The sequence below is a fragment of the Musca autumnalis genome, unplaced genomic scaffold, assembly GCF_047663935.1.
Source record: "Musca autumnalis isolate F117 unplaced genomic scaffold, ASM4766393v1 scaffold_3, whole genome shotgun sequence".
NCBI lineage: Eukaryota > Metazoa > Arthropoda > Insecta > Diptera > Muscidae > Musca > Musca autumnalis.
Window position 1 is genome coordinate 140,665,964 of NW_027411866.1, and position 17,081 is coordinate 140,683,044.

Consider the following 17,081-nt stretch of genomic DNA (forward strand, 5'->3'; position numbering starts at 1 on the left):
GCTTATGACCTTGTAAAGAATATTTGTCTCCTCATGTAGATGGCATTTTGACAAGCTCGAATCTTATTCCAATGCGTATCACATAAATTCGGGGACCTAATTGGCGTCGCATAGCTTACCACAGACCGACCTATCGCTTTATATGTGGTCCACAATATTTCTTTATCTGCACCCCAAGTGTTGAGGACCTTGTTCCTACATTTAAGTTTGTCGCAGATACCTGCGGCATGCGCGGACGACGTGAACGAAGTGTCGAATGTGACACCTAGAATTTTGGCGCAGTTTGTGGTCGGAATTCTGCTACCATCGACCACGATATTCAACTCTCTTCTATACTGTGCTGTCCATGTGGTGAAGATAGATTTAGTGTCGGATGTCTGCATATTCCTCAAGTGGAAAAAGGTGGTAAGATCGGTTAAATAGGAGTTCAGTCTCTCACAGATGTCATCATCAGTCTCTCACAAGCGTCACGATATTAATGCCGTTTGGCGGCGCGGAATACAGAAGAGGTAAAAGTTTAAGCAGTTCCGGAGATATTATCCCATCTTGGGGAACTCCCTGTTTCACTCTAAGGGGTTCGGACTTCTTTTTTCCTGAATTCTACGTATGACTGGCATCCACACATATAATTGATTATCCAACGTTTCAAGTTTGGCCGGAGGGTTGTCTGCTCTATGTTCTCAAACAGCGTGGAGTGCCTGACGGTAACAAAAGCTTTTGATAAGTCAAGCGCCACCACTACTGTTCTGTCGCACGGCGGTCTCTGGTTGAGTCCTCGACAAATATGTGTGGAGATGGTGTGTAGCGCTGTTGTCGTGCTGTGTTGCTTGCGGAATCTATGCTGATGATCGGCAACTAGGTAGCTATTTCTGATATATAGGGAGGACTAAGGCCTCAAGGGTCTTTGCAACGGGCGACAAAAGCGAAATCGGCCTGTACGGTTCACTTTTGCTGGCATCCTTGCCTTGCCAGTAGCGGGACCATCCTGTACATTTTCCAGACTTCGGGAACAATTAGAGGGGCTAGCGACAGGTTGAGAACTTTAGTGGGATAATCCACTCCCGGCTCATCCAGCTGTTTCAGCATTTTCATGGAGATTACATCAGGGCCCAACGCTTTGAATGACTTAGCGTTCCTGATGACATTCGCAACATGATTCATTGCTGTGGTGGTTCATCCTCGGTAGGAAGAGATCTGATGTGATGTAGTACTCTTCTCTTCGCCCTCTCACTCCCGGGTTGCTCGACAAACTGTCAAATGAAATAACTTGCGCACCTCTTCGGGACAGTCAACGTAACGTTGCCAAACGTGACTGAGATGCTATCTTCCCCCCTTCCCACAATTCACTTATTCCGGATCTAATGTTGCAACTCTTCAGATGATTTAACCACTTGTGTCGCTTATGCTCGCCGATCAGCCTGTTAACTTCCAGTGTCAGCTACTTGACTCTGGGGTCATTGGGGCTGGCTCGACGAAGGCCATCATGCTCATTTACTAAGCCCGTCGCCTCTGATGGGAAGTTTGCTCTTACTTCGGGTATTCGACCAGCAGGTATATGGCGAGCGGCTGCACTGTGATCATATCTCGGAACGTCCTTTTCACCACCCGAAAATCAGAAGGATTGGACAGTTCTCTGAAGCGCCGATTGGTGAACTCTCTGAAACCCGGCCAATCAGCTTTCTTATGATTGACGTATATGCTGCGTTCAGACGTGATGAAATCGGGCAGTCTGCTAATGGAGACAATTATTAAGAGATGGTCTGATCCAAGGGAAATTACGAGTTGTCGAGTAACGTCATTTGTCAGACCAGGTGACACGATGGTTATATCTGCCGAACTGTGACACTCTCCTCTAATTCTGGTAGGGGAGTTCTCATTGACCGAGCAAAACGTAGAGCTATCAATCTGCTCAGCCAGCGCTGTACGCCTCTGGTCGTATACTAGAGCCAAATTTCACATCTCATGATGGACATTAAAGTCCCCCATGACCAGAGGAATATGACCTAACAAAAGCTTGCTAATGTTAGGCCTGTAATCTGAGATACAGCTATTTCTCGGCGGAATGTATACGTTCAGCAACTCTATCTCGGCAGTCCCACACCTGACTGCTAACCCCATACATACCATGTTCGGGTCAACCTACTGCACATCATTGTAAAAATAGCCTTCTTCCTTTTTGGGACTCCGATCTCCATCAATCCAAACAAAATTGCGGGATTACAAGGTATAGATGGACAGACGGACCCTATGTCAGCCGGTCATAGTCATAGCCAGATTGACTCAGCTCGTAGAGACATTTACATATATAAACTCAGTAAAATGTTTTATTAAAAGTATAGTTTATTCAAATTGTTTTCTCTAAATTCCAAAACACCCCCCTTAGCTGGTCAACTTAGAGCAAGCCTTAATGTTGGAGGCAAAGTTGGTCATGGGAGAGGTCAAATCGCTGACAGCACTGTTGGCACAAGAAGCAGCATCAGCGGGAACAGCGGGCACCTTCTTGATGGCAGTCAAAGTGGCCTTAATTTGTTTGTTCAAGGTGGTCAATTGGCTCAACAATTTCTTGAAACAGGTGCTGGGAGTGGAAGTTTTGCCGTCGGTAGATACATCATTGTTGCAAACTTGTTCATTCAAATTGATGATATTGTTGCAGGTGGTGACAACAGCTTGGGCAGAGGTAATGACATTCTTGTAGGCATTGGCAGCATCAGTACCGCAAGCTTGAATGCTAGGAATGAAATTTTGGGCAGCATCTCTAATGGCAATAACCTGTTTAATGGTACAATTGACACCCTTTAAAGTTTTCAAAGCACCACGGGCAATCCACCAGAAGGCACTGAAAATGGTATAGGTTTCAATGTCGACGACTTCATCGGCAAAATCAATGGGTACATATTCCAAGTCGGTGGGATAGGAATCCTCAAAGCCTACGGCGTTGGCCTGCAGGGATAAAAAGGTTTTGGTATTAGAATCTTAATGTTGGTAAGCAGCAGCTCTTAAACTTACACTAACAGCGGCCAAGCACAAAACGGCAACCAAAGCAAAAATTGTGAATTTCATATTGTTCTGAAGCGAATTAAATTGATAATTAACTTGAATTTCGAAAATTGCTAATGATTTTATAGCCAATTTTTGGGAACGACGAAAATGTCTTTATGCGATTAGCCCATTAGAACTGTCAAAACAATTGGCTTATCTCTTCTCTGTGTCATGTTAAATTTTGATGTTACATTTTCTTATCTGAATGACAGTACATGCGGTAGGTAGGTAACCACACACACACGAGCAGGCATAATCATAATCATGATAGCTTAAAACCGTCAAACAAATCCACAAGCTTCGTGAGCTTCGAGAATTTTCATTATAAAGTGTTTAATGATGATATGTTCGATTGAAGTCTCACACAATAAGAAATGATTTTCTTTTCTATATAACACATCAGTCATCAGTTAGTTTCATACCCTCCACCATAGGGTCAAACTCTGAGTCGATCTAGCATGTCCGTACGTCTTTCTGTTGCACTCACTTTAGGGTCCGCAATAATTTAGCTAGAAAGCTACACATGTGCACCCCATTGTATTTTTCCATCTGCAGGGCATGTTCGCATTTTGGCTATATCGGTGCACGTTTTGATATAGTCTCACATAACGTTATCTTCGGATTTTAGTTACGATTTTTGTCCGAACTATCAATAATTTGACATTTGAGGTTCCCAGTGGTCACAAAACTTCTCCACCAAAAATATGCAGCATAGGCCCCCATATAATGGTACCTCCTGATTTTAGGTATATTGAGGGTTTTTTCTATTTTTTGTACCCTCCACCAAAGTATGGAAGGTATATTAAGTTTGTTTTTCTGTTTGTAACACATCGATCTAATCATTTGCGACCCGATAAAGAATATATATTCTTGATCAGGATAAAATTCTAAGACGATCTAGCCATATCCGTATGTTGCAATCACTCTGGCGTCCGCAATAATTGAGATAGAACGCTAAAATTTTGCACCCGAGTATGTTTTTTCCATAGGCAGGTCAAGTTCGAAATTGGGATACATAGGTCCACGTTTTGGTATTGCCCCCATATAACGGTACCACCCGATTTAAGGTACTTTGAGGATTTTATCTACATTTTTTGATCAAACTAGCTGAAATTTGACATTTGAGGTTCATAATGAAATAGAAACTTTTCCACTAAAAATTGTCAAGATAGGTCCACGTTTTGGTATAGCCCCATATAACGGTACCTCCCGATTTAAGGTATTTTGAGAATTTTAGCTACATTTTCCTTACAAATTGGCTCCAATTTGGTACTTTGAGTTTCATGGGATCAAAAAACTGCTACACCAAAAATAGTGAAGATACATAGGTCCACGTTTTGGTATAGGTTCCATATAACGGCACCTCCCGATTTAAGGAATTTTGATGCTTTTAGATCCATTTTTGACCGTATTAGCTGAAATTTGACATTTGAGGTTCCCAACGACCAAAAATCTTCTCTACTAAAAATTGCCAAGATAGGTCCACGTTTTGGTATAGCCCCCATATAACGGTACCTCTCGATTTAAAGTATTTTGAGGCTTTTAGCTCCATTTTTTGACCGATTTAGCTGTAATTTGTCATTAGGGTTCCCAGTGATCAAGAAACTTAACACACGATTTCTCTGGAATATTCTTTAATTAGTTTAAAGTTGTTCCCACTTCTCGTACTGTTTTTAATACCCTCCGCCATAATATGGAGGGTATAATTAAATTTGTCATTCCGTTTGTAATACGTCGAAATATTCATCGGACACCCTATAAAGTATATATATTCTTGATCAGGGCAAAATTCTAGGTCGATATAACCATGTCCGTCTGTCCGTGAGCTTTGTAATTTGGTATAGAAGTTTCTATTACTCATACTATGTTTTGTATTGCCAATGAGCTATATCGGTCCACGTTTTGATATAGCCCCCATAGAACGGTACCCTCGATTTTAGGTATTGTGAAGGTTTTTGCCTCATTATCTCACCGAAATGGCTGAAATTTGATACTTAGTCTTCGTTGTGGGTGTAAAACTTTCCCCCAGAAATTTGTCGGTATAGGTTCACGCCTTCATACTGCCCCCATAAAACCGTACCTCCCGATTTTCGGTATTTTGAAGGTTGGGGTCACAATAATCCACCGAAATGGCTGACATTTGGTAATTGGTCTTCATTTAGGGTATTTTCCGTTACATATGAAATTTGTGGGTATAGTTCCACGCCTTCATATAGCCCCAATAGTAACTACCTTCCAATTTTCGGTGTATTTAAGGTAGTGGCCTCAATATTTCTCAGAAATGGCTGAAATTTGGTATTTCGTCTTAGTTGGGGGCTTAAAATGTTCCCCCAGAAACTTTTCGGTACAGGTCTACGCCTTTCTATAGCCCTCATAGAACGGTACCTCCCTATTTCCGGTATTTTGAAGGTTGTTGCCTCAATATTCCACTGAAATGGCTTAAATTGGTGTTCATTTGCGGTAGAAAACGTTACATATGAAATTTATCGGTATAGGTCCACGCCTTCATATAGCCCACATAGAACGATACCACCCGATTTTCGGTATTTTGAAGGTTTTAGCCCTCATTACACTGTACAACAAAATTTAACTACACAGATTATGAAAGAGGACCGAAAAAAAGAAGACACGTGTATCGGCGTTTTGAAAGTTTACGTCGGGAAGTAACGTAAATAGGCGTGGCAAATTCCGCCCATTTCTACAGGTTTTGCAATATTCGACATCAGATTCCTTGGAATCCTTGCATTTTAGCTATGAAGTGTCTTTGGCAATATTACTTACAACAATGCGGGGTATCTTTTTTATGAAAAAAATTAACCCTAATGCGAGTCACTAAACGGGTCTTTTTGGTCCCTTTTTCAAAAACGTTAACAAATCCTTTAAAATGCGATCGTATCAGATCAAAATATTCTATAAAGTTATTTGTTATAAGATTTTACTATAGGTCCCCGAATACACCAAAACTCTAAATCGTACCTATACGCCAGGAATCTGCCAAAAGTAAAATCACGTTTTAGGGTTAATGTTGTACTTTATCTGAGTTTATTAAGTTTTGTCCCACAAAACTTCTTTCTAGATAGGAGATATTTTGTGATCATTGGAAACCTCAAATGTGAAATTACGGGTAGTTCTATCCTATGATTCATATAAAATCCGGAAAACACCACAAATCGGGAGGTACCGTTATATGAGGGCTATACCAAAACAGAGACCTACGATGACGATTTTTTGTGGGAATGTTTTGTGACTGTTGAGAACCTTTTATGTTAAATTACAGGTAGTTCGGTACACCGAAAGCCGGGAGGTATCATTATATGGGGGCTATACCAAAACTGGAACCTATCTTTCCTATTTTTTGTCGAGAACTTTCGTGACCGCTGAAAACTTCAAACGTCAAATTACCGAAAATTGGGAGGTACTGTTATATGGGAGCTATACCAAAACATGGACCAATGTCCAACATTTTTGGAACATAAGTTTTGTGGACACTAGGAATCTTAAATGTCAAATTATGTCAAAAATGTAGCTAAAAGCGTCAAAAACTTGGAAATTCTAACTCTAGAGTGATTACCAACGAGGGGCGGACGGACATGCATAGATCGACTCAAAATTTTACCCTGATCATGAATATATACAAATACTTTATAGTTACGCAAATGATTATTTCAAACGGAAAAACAAACTTAAAGGTCATTTTTAGAGTGATATTTGAATTAAATCTCTTTCGAGTTGAGCTATTTTGACCTAAGAGGTACATTGAAAAATTAAGAATCCACCGAAGCCCCACACATTCAACCACTATGCTACGTTTCAGGGGTGGTTAGACCGATTATCAGACATATTGAATGGTGTTTTAGTGGGTGGACGGAGGCTAAGCTTGGTAACTAGCATTTATATCACAAATCATTCGAAATTTGTATATTCGAATTATTTATTTTATTTTAATGTTTGTCATTTAATTCCAAACCTTTCCTATAGTTCGACTAGGCTGGTAACCCTATTTTTCAATGTACCTCTTAGGTCAAAATAGATCAACTCGAAAGAGAATTAATTGGAATTTTTTTTCTCAAAAAATATTTCCTTTGGTTTGGTTATTTCATTTGACTTTTAAAGTTTATTTTCAATTATACATATATCTGCTACACTACTATCAACAGTGACTTCAAAAAATTGCACATAATTCTGATAAATTAAAAATTTTAAAATCACTTTGTGCGTGAGTTTTTTTTTCACTGAATCACCTTATAATTAAGATTTTATGTAATCTTATGTTGAAACTCATCACGCTATGATACAAGGATATGAGGTTGTAAAAAAAACATAATCCTAGTACACATATTGTTTAACCCACTTAAAAAATAATTTGCAAAACAAAGCCCAAAAATATGCTTTAAAATTTCATTTTATTTATTATAAACGAAAAACAAAGAAACAGCCATTTCATTTAGCTGCTGGTCAATTTGGAGCAAGACTTAATGTCAGCAGCAAAGTTGTTCATGGGAGAAGTCAAATCACTAACAGCGTTGTTGGCACAATCGGCGGCATCGGAGGGTACAGCTGGAACCTTCTTGATGGCAGTCAAAGTGGCATTGATTTGCTTGTTCAAGGTGTTCAATTGGCTTAACAATTTGGTGAAGCAAGTCAAGGGAGTGGAAGTTTTGCCATTGGTAGATTCATCATTGTTGCAAACTTGTTCGTTCAAGTTGATGATGGTGTCACAGGTGCTGATGACGCTTTGGGCCGAGGTAATGACAGTCTTGCAGGCATTGGCAGCATCAGTACCGCAAGCTTGAATGCTGGGGATGAAGTTGGTAGCGGCATTCTTGACGGCTTGAACTTGTTTGATGGTGCAGTTGGCACCCTTCAAAGTTTTCAAAGCGGCACGGGCAATCCAATAGAAAGAACTGAAAATGGTGTAGGATTCAATATCGACTTCATCGGCAAAATCGATGGGGACATATTCCAAATCGGTGGGGTTGGAGTCTTCAAAGCCAGCAGCATTGACCTGTAAAACAAGGATTTAAAATTGTAATTTGTAGAAAAGTTCGTGTTTTAAAACTTACGTTGCAAGCGGCCAAGCACAAAACGGCTACCAAAGCAAAGATTGTGAATTTCATGTTGCTGTTTGATGAAACTTGTTGCAAGAAATAACATACATTTTCAAATTTGCGAATTCTTTATATAGGCAAATGTCATGTCGTTATTAGCATGTTCCAGACTATAGAACGATATGATTAGGAAATACATATGTATGTATGCATAACTATCACTAGATTATTGACAAAACTGACAGTTGCGATTTATCTTTTTACGCAAATAATTTCTTTTATTTTTATTTTGGTGGTCGTTATTATCTGAAAACCACTTTCTTATGGAGGACTTTCATATACATACATACATACATACTTACATACATAAGTAACCACCTAAAGTGAATTATCACAATCACGATAACTTATTACTGTCAATTATATCCGCATTAAAACTGATATTATTCAAGTATTTGTTTAGTAAAATAAAATTTTCGGTAGTTTCGAGTTAATTGTTTTTCGCATTCAATAATCTGGATCAGAATCAATCTTAATCTTAGCATTGTGAAAACATTTTTATATTGATACCTACACATTATCACCACGATCCGGAAAGGGTATTTTTTTATGAGTTTGTTTTGCCTAAAATTCTAAATTCGTTCTACACCCCCCTTTTAGTATATACACCAATCTTGATATCTCGAGTAGATAAAGCGATCAAGCCGCTATTATCTACCTTTCGTTACAAATAGACACCAGCAATATTTGGTGACGATCGTAAAACATTTAGTGAATGGGCGCCGGGTTAGTGACCCTCCCCTAGAAAAAGAAGCCTACTATGAAGAAACAAAAGAAAAGAAAAACAAATCCCTCTAAAGTTGACGACCCCCGCAAACGTTTTAAGGACCATGATCTGCGAATCTGCACCTGGAATGTTTGCACACTTTATAGAGAAGGTTCAGTTTACGCATTGGCAGATGTACTTGAAAAGTACAAGGCCGACATTACTGCCATACAGGAAATACGATGGAATGGGAACGGCGTCACAACAACACCTAAAGGTGACGCTCTGTATTATAGCTGTCATGACATAAAGCATGAATTTGGTTGCGGATTTGTAGTTGGTCGAAGGTTAAAACACATGGTCTCCAGCTTCACACCCGTGAATGAAAGACTTGCTACAATTCGAATAAAAGCAAAATTCTTCAACATCATCTTTATTTGCGCTCATGCTCCCACTGAAGACAAGGACGAACAGACCAAAGATATATTTTATGAGCGCTTAGAAGAAACATATGACCGTTGTCCTGCCCATGACATTAAAATTATACTAGGCGATTTTAATGCCAAAATTGGAAAGGAGAATATATTTGGCCCAACAGTCGGGAAATTCAGTGTCCACAGTGAAACATCTGACAATGTTATGAGCAGGGCTTCCGAGTCGATCCATTTTTAGACAGACTCCGACTCCAGTCCAATTTTTTTCTCGACTCCGACTCCAACTCCGGAGTCGACTCCGAAAATATATAAATTAAAATTCACAACTTAAATTACAGTCATTTCAGTTTGAACTTTCAAGATACATTACATTGGGCGGATACCAAAACATAGTTGTTCGTTTTTTTTTCGTTGACAATACGGAATACAAAGTAACAGCACTACAGTATACTTCACACTTCACAACATGTAGCAAAACCCTTCAAGGCAACTGCAATCGGACAAGGTTTCTCTACCTAAACACCAACGAGTATATTTACAATTTTCCGAATTTGACTTATGTACATATCGACACCTCCAAATAATAGTATGCTAAGTCTAAAAAGTGAGTTTTGCAGGAGAAGCTCTCAAAGTTTGGAAATTTTTTTGAACTTCAGTACTATGCTAAGGCAATATTTGTTTATAACTTCTGTTCGGATTGACCGATCATTACCAAAATTAGACAGAATTTAAGTTAAAGGACGTTCGACACCTCCATATAATAGTTTGCTAATTCTGAAAAGCGAGTTTTGCAGGACAAGCCCTAAAAGTTTGGAAATTTCTTTGACCTTCAGTACTATGCTAAGTAAATATTTGTTTATAACTTCTGTTCGGATAGTCCGATCATTACCAAAATTTGACAGAATTTAAGTTAAAGGACGTTAAATATAAAAATGTAAAGAACTTGAAAACATGCTAAGTCGACTTAGCATACTATTGTTTGGAGGCGTCGATATGTACCCAATGAGACTCGAAATATCAAATTACCATAATTACTGTCCGGTAACACTCTCTGTAATTTTTTGAGCTATATAAAATTTACGATATTTTAACACCGCATCGTGGTAGAAGACCAAAATATCCTGTTTCCCCTTAACATACACTTCCGTGGTTAAGGTTACTTGAAGTTCACATTTTTAAGGTTTTTTTATGTTTTCACGATTTTGCTTGAAAACGGTAAGTCCTATCGAAATGACGCTAAAGAAAATATTGTTTTTGCAAAAATTCACTAAAGAAGTGGCCTTTACAATTTCGTAGGTTTTACCATTTTTGAGATATAGACGTTTAGGTCACATTTTTACGGCAAGTCCTATCGAAATGGGACTGGAGAAAATCATATAGCTGTGGAAATTCTCCACAAGACTGACTTTTGCAATATTTTCCTAGGTTCTACCATTTTTGAGATTTATAAGTTTAAGTTGGTAAATTGTAGTCATGGTATAGTTTTATAAAGAGGCGATACAGTCAGTGCAGAGAAAATTTTCACTTCTAAAATCGTGAAATTTTAAAAAACCCCTATAAGTGTGAAGTTTGACCGCGATTTATTTAAAAAGCTCTTCGGATATTGCAGTTTCAAAATCCGCGAAAACTTCTCAAGTGTAAGCTCCTTCCATTTAAATTTGGTTAAGGGACACCGTGGTAAGTCTTTCGTATGATTTCCCTTAAAGTACTACAAGGTCTTTCATAGAAGTCCAACAGGTTCATTTACAGCAGACATAAATGACTTCTAATAAAAAACAAGGGAAGACCAGTGAGTCTTCCTTAAAATGACCTGTAAATCTTCTAAAACATCTTCCCCAAGTATATTTGGAGCATGCAAACATTATTCCAATCAATTGACTTAAAAATGCTTCCGATATGCATTTTGTAGCCAAAATAGAGATTAAGAGTTTTTTTAAACTACGATCATTTAAATAAATTAAATTGATTTGACAAATTTTGATAAATGTAGAACAGATTGTTGCCCGGAGTCGGAGTCGAGCTTTTTTCACGACTCCGGCTCCGACTCCGACTCCAGCAAAATTTGCTAGACTCCGACTCCAACTCCGACTCCGAAGCCCTGGTTATGAGGCTGATAGACTTTGCAGCTGCATGAAACATGGTAGTTACCAGTACCAGATTTAAGCATCTCGATATTCATAAGGGCACCTGGCTGTCACCAGATCAAAGAACAAGAAATCAAATTGATCACGTTGTGATAGATGGAAGACATGCATCAAGCGTGTTGGATGTACGATCGTTCCGAAGTGCAAACATAGACTTGGACCACTACCTTTTTGCCGCAAAGGTACGTACCAGATTAAACGTAGCAAACAAAGTGCGAACAGACACAACACGGAAGTTGGACATCGGTAAGCTGCAATCACATCAGATAGCCACAGCATATTCCACCCAACTGGCTCAACTGCTTAATCAAAGCACTCCTCGTCCCGATAACATACATATCAGTACAATGGCCAATACATTGCCCACTCCATGCAAACAGCCGCAAAATCCATACTTGGATTCCAGAGACCTCCACAAAGGAATTCATGGTATGACCAGGAGTGTCGTGTTGCTACCGAAGAGAAAAATGCGGCATATAGAGCTACTTTACAATCAGCAGCAACGCGTAGCGCACGAGAGAGGTATCGGGAGAAAAGGAGGGAGGAGAAACGTATTTTCCGCAGGAAGAAGAGAGAGATGGAAAAGCGGGAGTGTGGAAAAATCGTGATGTACAGGAGACAGAATGAAGTCCGAAAATTCTACCAAAGAGTGAAGCATCAAACTGGTGGCTTTGGAACTGGCACATCCTCCTGTAGAGACCAGCAAGGTAATCTGATAACTGATACAGATAGTGTGCTAAGGATATGGAAAGAGCATTTTTCCAAACTGTTGGTATCCAAAAGTAACGAAGCCGACGAATACATGCCACCCGGCCAAGATGAGGTAAAGACAGCAATAAACCGGCTCAAGAGGCAACACTTTGATAAGGTCAGTGTTCGAAAATAAACACTATGGTATCGTACCGTACAGTTCTGTACCGTACCAAGGTGGATAGGTACACTACGATAGTGTACCGCTCAGGAACACAAACACTAAAAAATATTTTAGTGGTACTGTACCGGAACACAACGATAATCGTTGTGTACCGCATGCCGGACAGCCCACTAAGTTCAAAGTTATTCCAGGCCATGTCTGAATTTGGTAACCCCGCAAAGCTCATTCGGCTCTGTAAAATGACTGATACCAGATCCTCAGTTAAAATAGGAAAGAACCTCTCCGAAGAATTTTGTACTAAAAGAGGTTTCAGACAAGGTATCTCTTCTCGTGTGATCTCTTCAACATCCTACTGGAAAAGGTTATTCGAGTGGCAAACGTCAAAAGAAGTGGCACAATCTACACCAATAGCCACATGTTACTTGCTTATGCTGATGATATAGACATCATGGGACTATCAGTAAAAAAAAAAGTAACAGATACCTTTGTGAAGGTCGGAGGAGAATCTGCTAAAGTGGGACTGGCGGTAAACGGCGGGAAGACTAAGTTGATGGTGTCGACGCGCAATGCGTTCATAGAGATCGGGCCAACTGTTGACGTTGGTTCCTATAATTTTGAGGTAGTAAAAGAGTTCGTCTACCTCGGCACCGCCGTAAACACAACTAACGACATCAGTTGTGAAAGAAGAAGCTTGACGGTGCACGCAGAATTGGCAGGCCAAAGAATAGATGGCGCAAACAAGACGTTTCTCTTCTCTCCTTATCTCCGCGTTGCTACTGATTGTAAGGCAGCTCTATATGCCACATTTTTCTCTTCGGTAGCAGCACGACACTTCTGGCCATACCATAGATTCCTTGGTGGAGGTCTATGGTATCCAAGTACTGATTTTGCGGCTGTTTGCATCGAGTGAGCAATGTTTTGGCCATTGTCCTGATATGTTATCGGGACGAGGAGTGCTTTGATTAAGCAGTTGGGCCAGTTGAGTGGAATATGCTGTTGCTATCTGTTGTGATTGCAGCTTACCGATGTCCAACTTCCGTGTTGTGTTTGTTCGCACTTTGTTTGCTACGTTTAATCTGGTACGTACCTTTGCTGCAACAACCCAGCAAACCAAATGCCTGATGACCGACACGTCTGAACAATTTCGGAAGCAAAGTCGTTCAGATTTCGTTCCGATTTCTAAACGATTTTTCGGAGAGGATATAGTTCAGATTTTGTACCGATTTCGTTCCGATTTCGGAACGAATGTCGGAAAGAAATTTGCTTTCCGAATTTCCCAAGGATTTTCTTCAGATTTCGTTACGAAATCGGACCGAAATCGATCCGATGTCGCTCCGACATTTCGTTCCGAAATTATGTCAACCACTTCATACAACTTTCGTTAAGATATCGTTACGATTTCGGATCAGATATCGGACGTATCGTCCGAATTTTGTTCCGATTTCGTTACGATGTCGGTACGATTGGTTTGCTGGGAAGGTAGTGGTCCGAATCAATGTTTGCGCCTCGGAACGATCGTTCATCCAACACGCTGGATGAATGTCTTCCATCTATTACAACATGATCAATTTGATTACTTGTTCTTTGATCTGGAGACAGCCAGGTGCCCTTATGAATATCGAGATGATTAAATCTGGTACTGCTAACTACCATGTTTTTTGCAGCTGCAAAGCCTTTCAGCCTCATACCATTCACTGTGGAGACTGAATTTCTCGACTGTTGGGCCAAAGATATTCTCCTTTCCAATTCTGGCATTAAAATCGCCTAGAATGATTTTAAGGTCATGGGCAGGGCAACGGTCATATGTTTCTTCTAAGCGCTCGTAAAATATATCTTTGGTCTGTTCGTCCTTTTCTTCAGTGAGAGCATGAGCGCAAATAAAGCTGATGTTGAAGAATTTAGCTTTTATTCGAATTGCAGCGAGTCTTTCATTTACTGGGGTGAAGCTGGAGACCAGATGTTTTAACCTTCGACCAACTACAAATCCGCAACCAAACTCATGCTTTACGTCATGGCATCTATAATACAGTGCGTCACCTTTAGGTGTTGTTGTGATGCATTTCCCAATCCATCGTATTTCTTGTATGGCAGTAATATCGGCCTTGTACTTTTCAAGTACATCTGCCAATGCGAAGACTGCACCTTCTCTATAAAGAGTGCGAACATTGCAGGTGCAGATTCGCAGATCATGGTCCTTAAAACGTTTGCGGGGTTCGTCAACTTTAGAGGGGGTTGTTTTACTTTTCTTTCGATTTTTCATATTAGGCTGTTTTTTTCTAGGGGAGGGTTACTAACCCGACGCCCAAACCCAAGTTTTTAACGTTCTTATGGGAAAACGCGCGGCACATGTTAGCTCACTACCTTCACTACCGGGTGTTAAAGGCAGTTCCCCAGGTGTCACCACGGGGAGGTCAGCGTCCACTTGAGATGAAAGAGGGGCCAAGATAAATCCTGGGCTTTGCCATGTTAAAACCGGTCAGGACCGTTCCTTGGTATCTTCCATCCCCTACGTCACCCCAACTTTTCCTATAAAATTGTTTTTTTTTGATTTGTTAAAAAATCTCACCTTGTTTATAAGTAATAGACGTTTAAATATTTTTTGTCACGTTGGCCCAAGTGTCTATCTTCCATAGGTAAGTCAAGTTTAAAGATGGGCTACATCGGCTCTCGTTTTGGTACAGCCCCCATATAAAAAGGGTACCTCCTGATTTTATGGGGTTTGAGAAGTTTAGCTACATTTGTTGAGCGAACTATCTGAAAATTGACATTTAACTTTTCCACCAACATAGATAGAGTTGTGTGAGTCCGGAATGAACAAGTTCAAATGAAGGATTCTGTGAAATAAACAATAGGAATGAGACATACATAAATCTTTTATTTATCTCAGTCTGGACATTAATTCATCTAGATTAATGGTTATTTAATAACGATATCAATTCATTATTATATTATTTACTTTTATTTTGCTTTCGCAAATAAAACAAAAAAATCGATAATACCTTTCTTTCTTTACCTTTTGTCGTAATTTTTTTGTTTTATTTTCAAACATGTAGCAGCACTCTAGTGTCTTATCATACAATTGACAATTTCAGATAATTATATCAACTTTTCAACGCTGCAAGTCCATTATCGTACATCTAATTCTTGTACTTAATGTCATTCAATTAACAAAATGTTTTCTAGAAAATTGAGATTGTCCAAAAAAATCGATGAGTAATAGAAACGTTTTAATCAAACATACGGATAGGCAGATAATCCCACAGCCAATGGCGGAATATAAAAGTTGCAATGTTTTAAAATGCAATGTCAGTTAATCCGTGCAGTTTATAAACGTTCTGTGTCAACAAAAACAACAACAATGAAGTTTACTGTATTCGCCCTGATTGCCGCATTTTGCCTAGTTGCGGTTTCGGTAAGTTATTCAGGATTCCGCCAAAAATGAGACAACATTCTATTGCAATATTTCGTTTCCTTCCAATGCAGGCCAATGCCACTACTGGTGACATTATCCTCGACAATGAGTTAATGGAAGAAATGGAACTGATTGCACAAGATTTGGCCGATGAAATTGTTGAAATTGAACCCTATGGAGTGTGGACTGGCATGTATCGCATCATTAAAAAGGCTTTGCGTTATATGAAGGGTTTGAACTGTACTATAAAAGAGGTATTGGAAATTCAAACAGCTGCCCAGAATTTCATTAACAGTGTTCAGGCTTGTGGTGGTGAAGTTAACAAGAAGGTCCAAAACTTGATTGATGCCTGCAATGATATCTTGGAGACATGCAAGGACATTTTGGGTATTAACGAAAGTATTTGTGGCAACAGCAATAATGCGGATGAGGAGGAGACAGCTGTTGCAGATGCCGCTGATATTGAAACCTATGGTGTTGTTTCCGATGCCAAGACTGCCCATAAATGTTTCGTCAAAATGGTACGCAAAGTTAACAAATTGAAGAAACAAGTCAAGAGAGCCATCAAAATGATTAAGGATATCAAGAAGGTGCCCGGTGATACCAGTGATTGTGTTTTGGATGCCGTTAACTCTTTGGAAATGACATTTACTCAATTTCCAACGAACGTCAAGTCCTGCTCTAAATTGACCAGCTAATAAATTCTTTTGATTTGTGGAGGAAAATTAGACATCAATAAATACGTTTTGAAGGATTACAATGGAAATTAATGTTCTTGTGGGCATTATTGGAATTTTACTTTTGGGATGATGACTTGTATTTATTGTATCCCCAGCCTTTAGGCTAACAGAGTTATATACACTTGAATACGATGGAAAATGTGTCTCATCGAAATGTGTTACCAAGTATGGTTAGACGAAATCCTTTTCAGCTGATGGTGTATCTCTGTCGGCATAGCTGACTGATACTATTTTACATGTTTTTACAGTGTTTTATTTAACTTGCTTGTTTCATGTCCACGGTGCTCTTGAATCACATTTAAATTGAAGGTGCTTACACCTGGAAAGTTTTTGCGTGTTCTGAAACTACAATGTTCATAGATAAGATAAATCAAAAAACTAAAAAAATCGCCGGTGCGCTTTTTAAATAAATCGCGATTCAAGTTGACCTTTTTAAGGGTTTTTTAGGTTTTCACAATTTTGCTTGGAAACCGCAAGTCTTATTAAAATGGGACTAATGAAGATGTTATAGCTATGAAAATTATCTATAAGATTGACCTTTATGATGTCTTCGCAGTTTTTACCGTTATTGAGATATAGAAGTTCAAATTAGGACAATGGATTGACTGTATCGCCTCCTTATAA

The 17,081-nt window shown here is 39.3% G+C and overlaps 3 protein-coding genes across 3 annotated transcripts; 1 reads left to right on the plus strand and 2 right to left on the minus strand.

The window, feature by feature from the left end:
* Positions 1-2,322: 2,322 nt before the first annotated feature.
* Positions 2,323-3,060, minus strand: LOC141398314 (uncharacterized). Its single transcript, XM_073975597.1, has 2 exons — positions 3,007-3,060; positions 2,323-2,940 (listed from the first exon to the last, which is right to left on the minus strand). Exons 1-2 carry the CDS (start codon positions 3,058-3,060, stop codon positions 2,380-2,382), a joined length of 615 nt encoding a protein of 204 aa, XP_073831698.1. The 3' UTR covers positions 2,323-2,379.
* Positions 3,061-7,423: 4,363 nt separating this feature from the next.
* On the minus strand, positions 7,424-8,171 carry LOC141400159 (uncharacterized). The gene is made up of 2 exons (XM_073979609.1): positions 8,103-8,171; positions 7,424-8,044 (listed from the first exon to the last, which is right to left on the minus strand). Exons 1-2 carry the CDS (start codon positions 8,154-8,156, stop codon positions 7,484-7,486), a joined length of 615 nt encoding a protein of 204 aa, XP_073835710.1. The 5' UTR covers positions 8,157-8,171; the 3' UTR covers positions 7,424-7,483.
* Positions 8,172-15,551: 7,380 nt separating this feature from the next.
* On the plus strand, positions 15,552-16,466 carry LOC141400160 (uncharacterized). The gene is made up of 2 exons (XM_073979610.1): positions 15,552-15,717; positions 15,789-16,466. Exons 1-2 carry the CDS (start codon positions 15,604-15,606, stop codon positions 16,413-16,415), a joined length of 741 nt encoding a protein of 246 aa, XP_073835711.1. The 5' UTR covers positions 15,552-15,603; the 3' UTR covers positions 16,416-16,466.
* Positions 16,467-17,081: the final 615 nt, after the last annotated feature.

What these genes read in the sequence shown, in the direction of transcription:
- LOC141400160 (XM_073979610.1), top strand. Translation starts at nt 15,604, where the DNA reads ATGCAATGTCAGTTAATCCGTGCAGTTTATAAACGTTCTGTGTCAACA. An exon ending in TTTGCCTAGTTGCGGTTTCG is followed by an intron (nt 15,718 to 15,788) that starts GTAAGTTATTCA and finishes CTTCCAATGCAG; the next exon opens with GCCAATGCCACTACTGGTGA.
- LOC141398314 (XM_073975597.1), bottom strand. Translation starts at nt 3,060, where the DNA reads ATGAAATTCACAATTTTTGCTTTGGTTGCCGTTTTGTGCTTGGCCGCT. An exon ending in TGTGCTTGGCCGCTGTTAGT is followed by an intron (nt 2,941 to 3,006) that starts GTAAGTTTAAGA and finishes TTATCCCTGCAG; the next exon opens with GCCAACGCCGTAGGCTTTGA.
- LOC141400159 (XM_073979609.1), bottom strand. Translation starts at nt 8,156, where the DNA reads ATGAAATTCACAATCTTTGCTTTGGTAGCCGTTTTGTGCTTGGCCGCT. An exon ending in TGTGCTTGGCCGCTTGCAAC is followed by an intron (nt 8,045 to 8,102) that starts GTAAGTTTTAAA and finishes CTTGTTTTACAG; the next exon opens with GTCAATGCTGCTGGCTTTGA.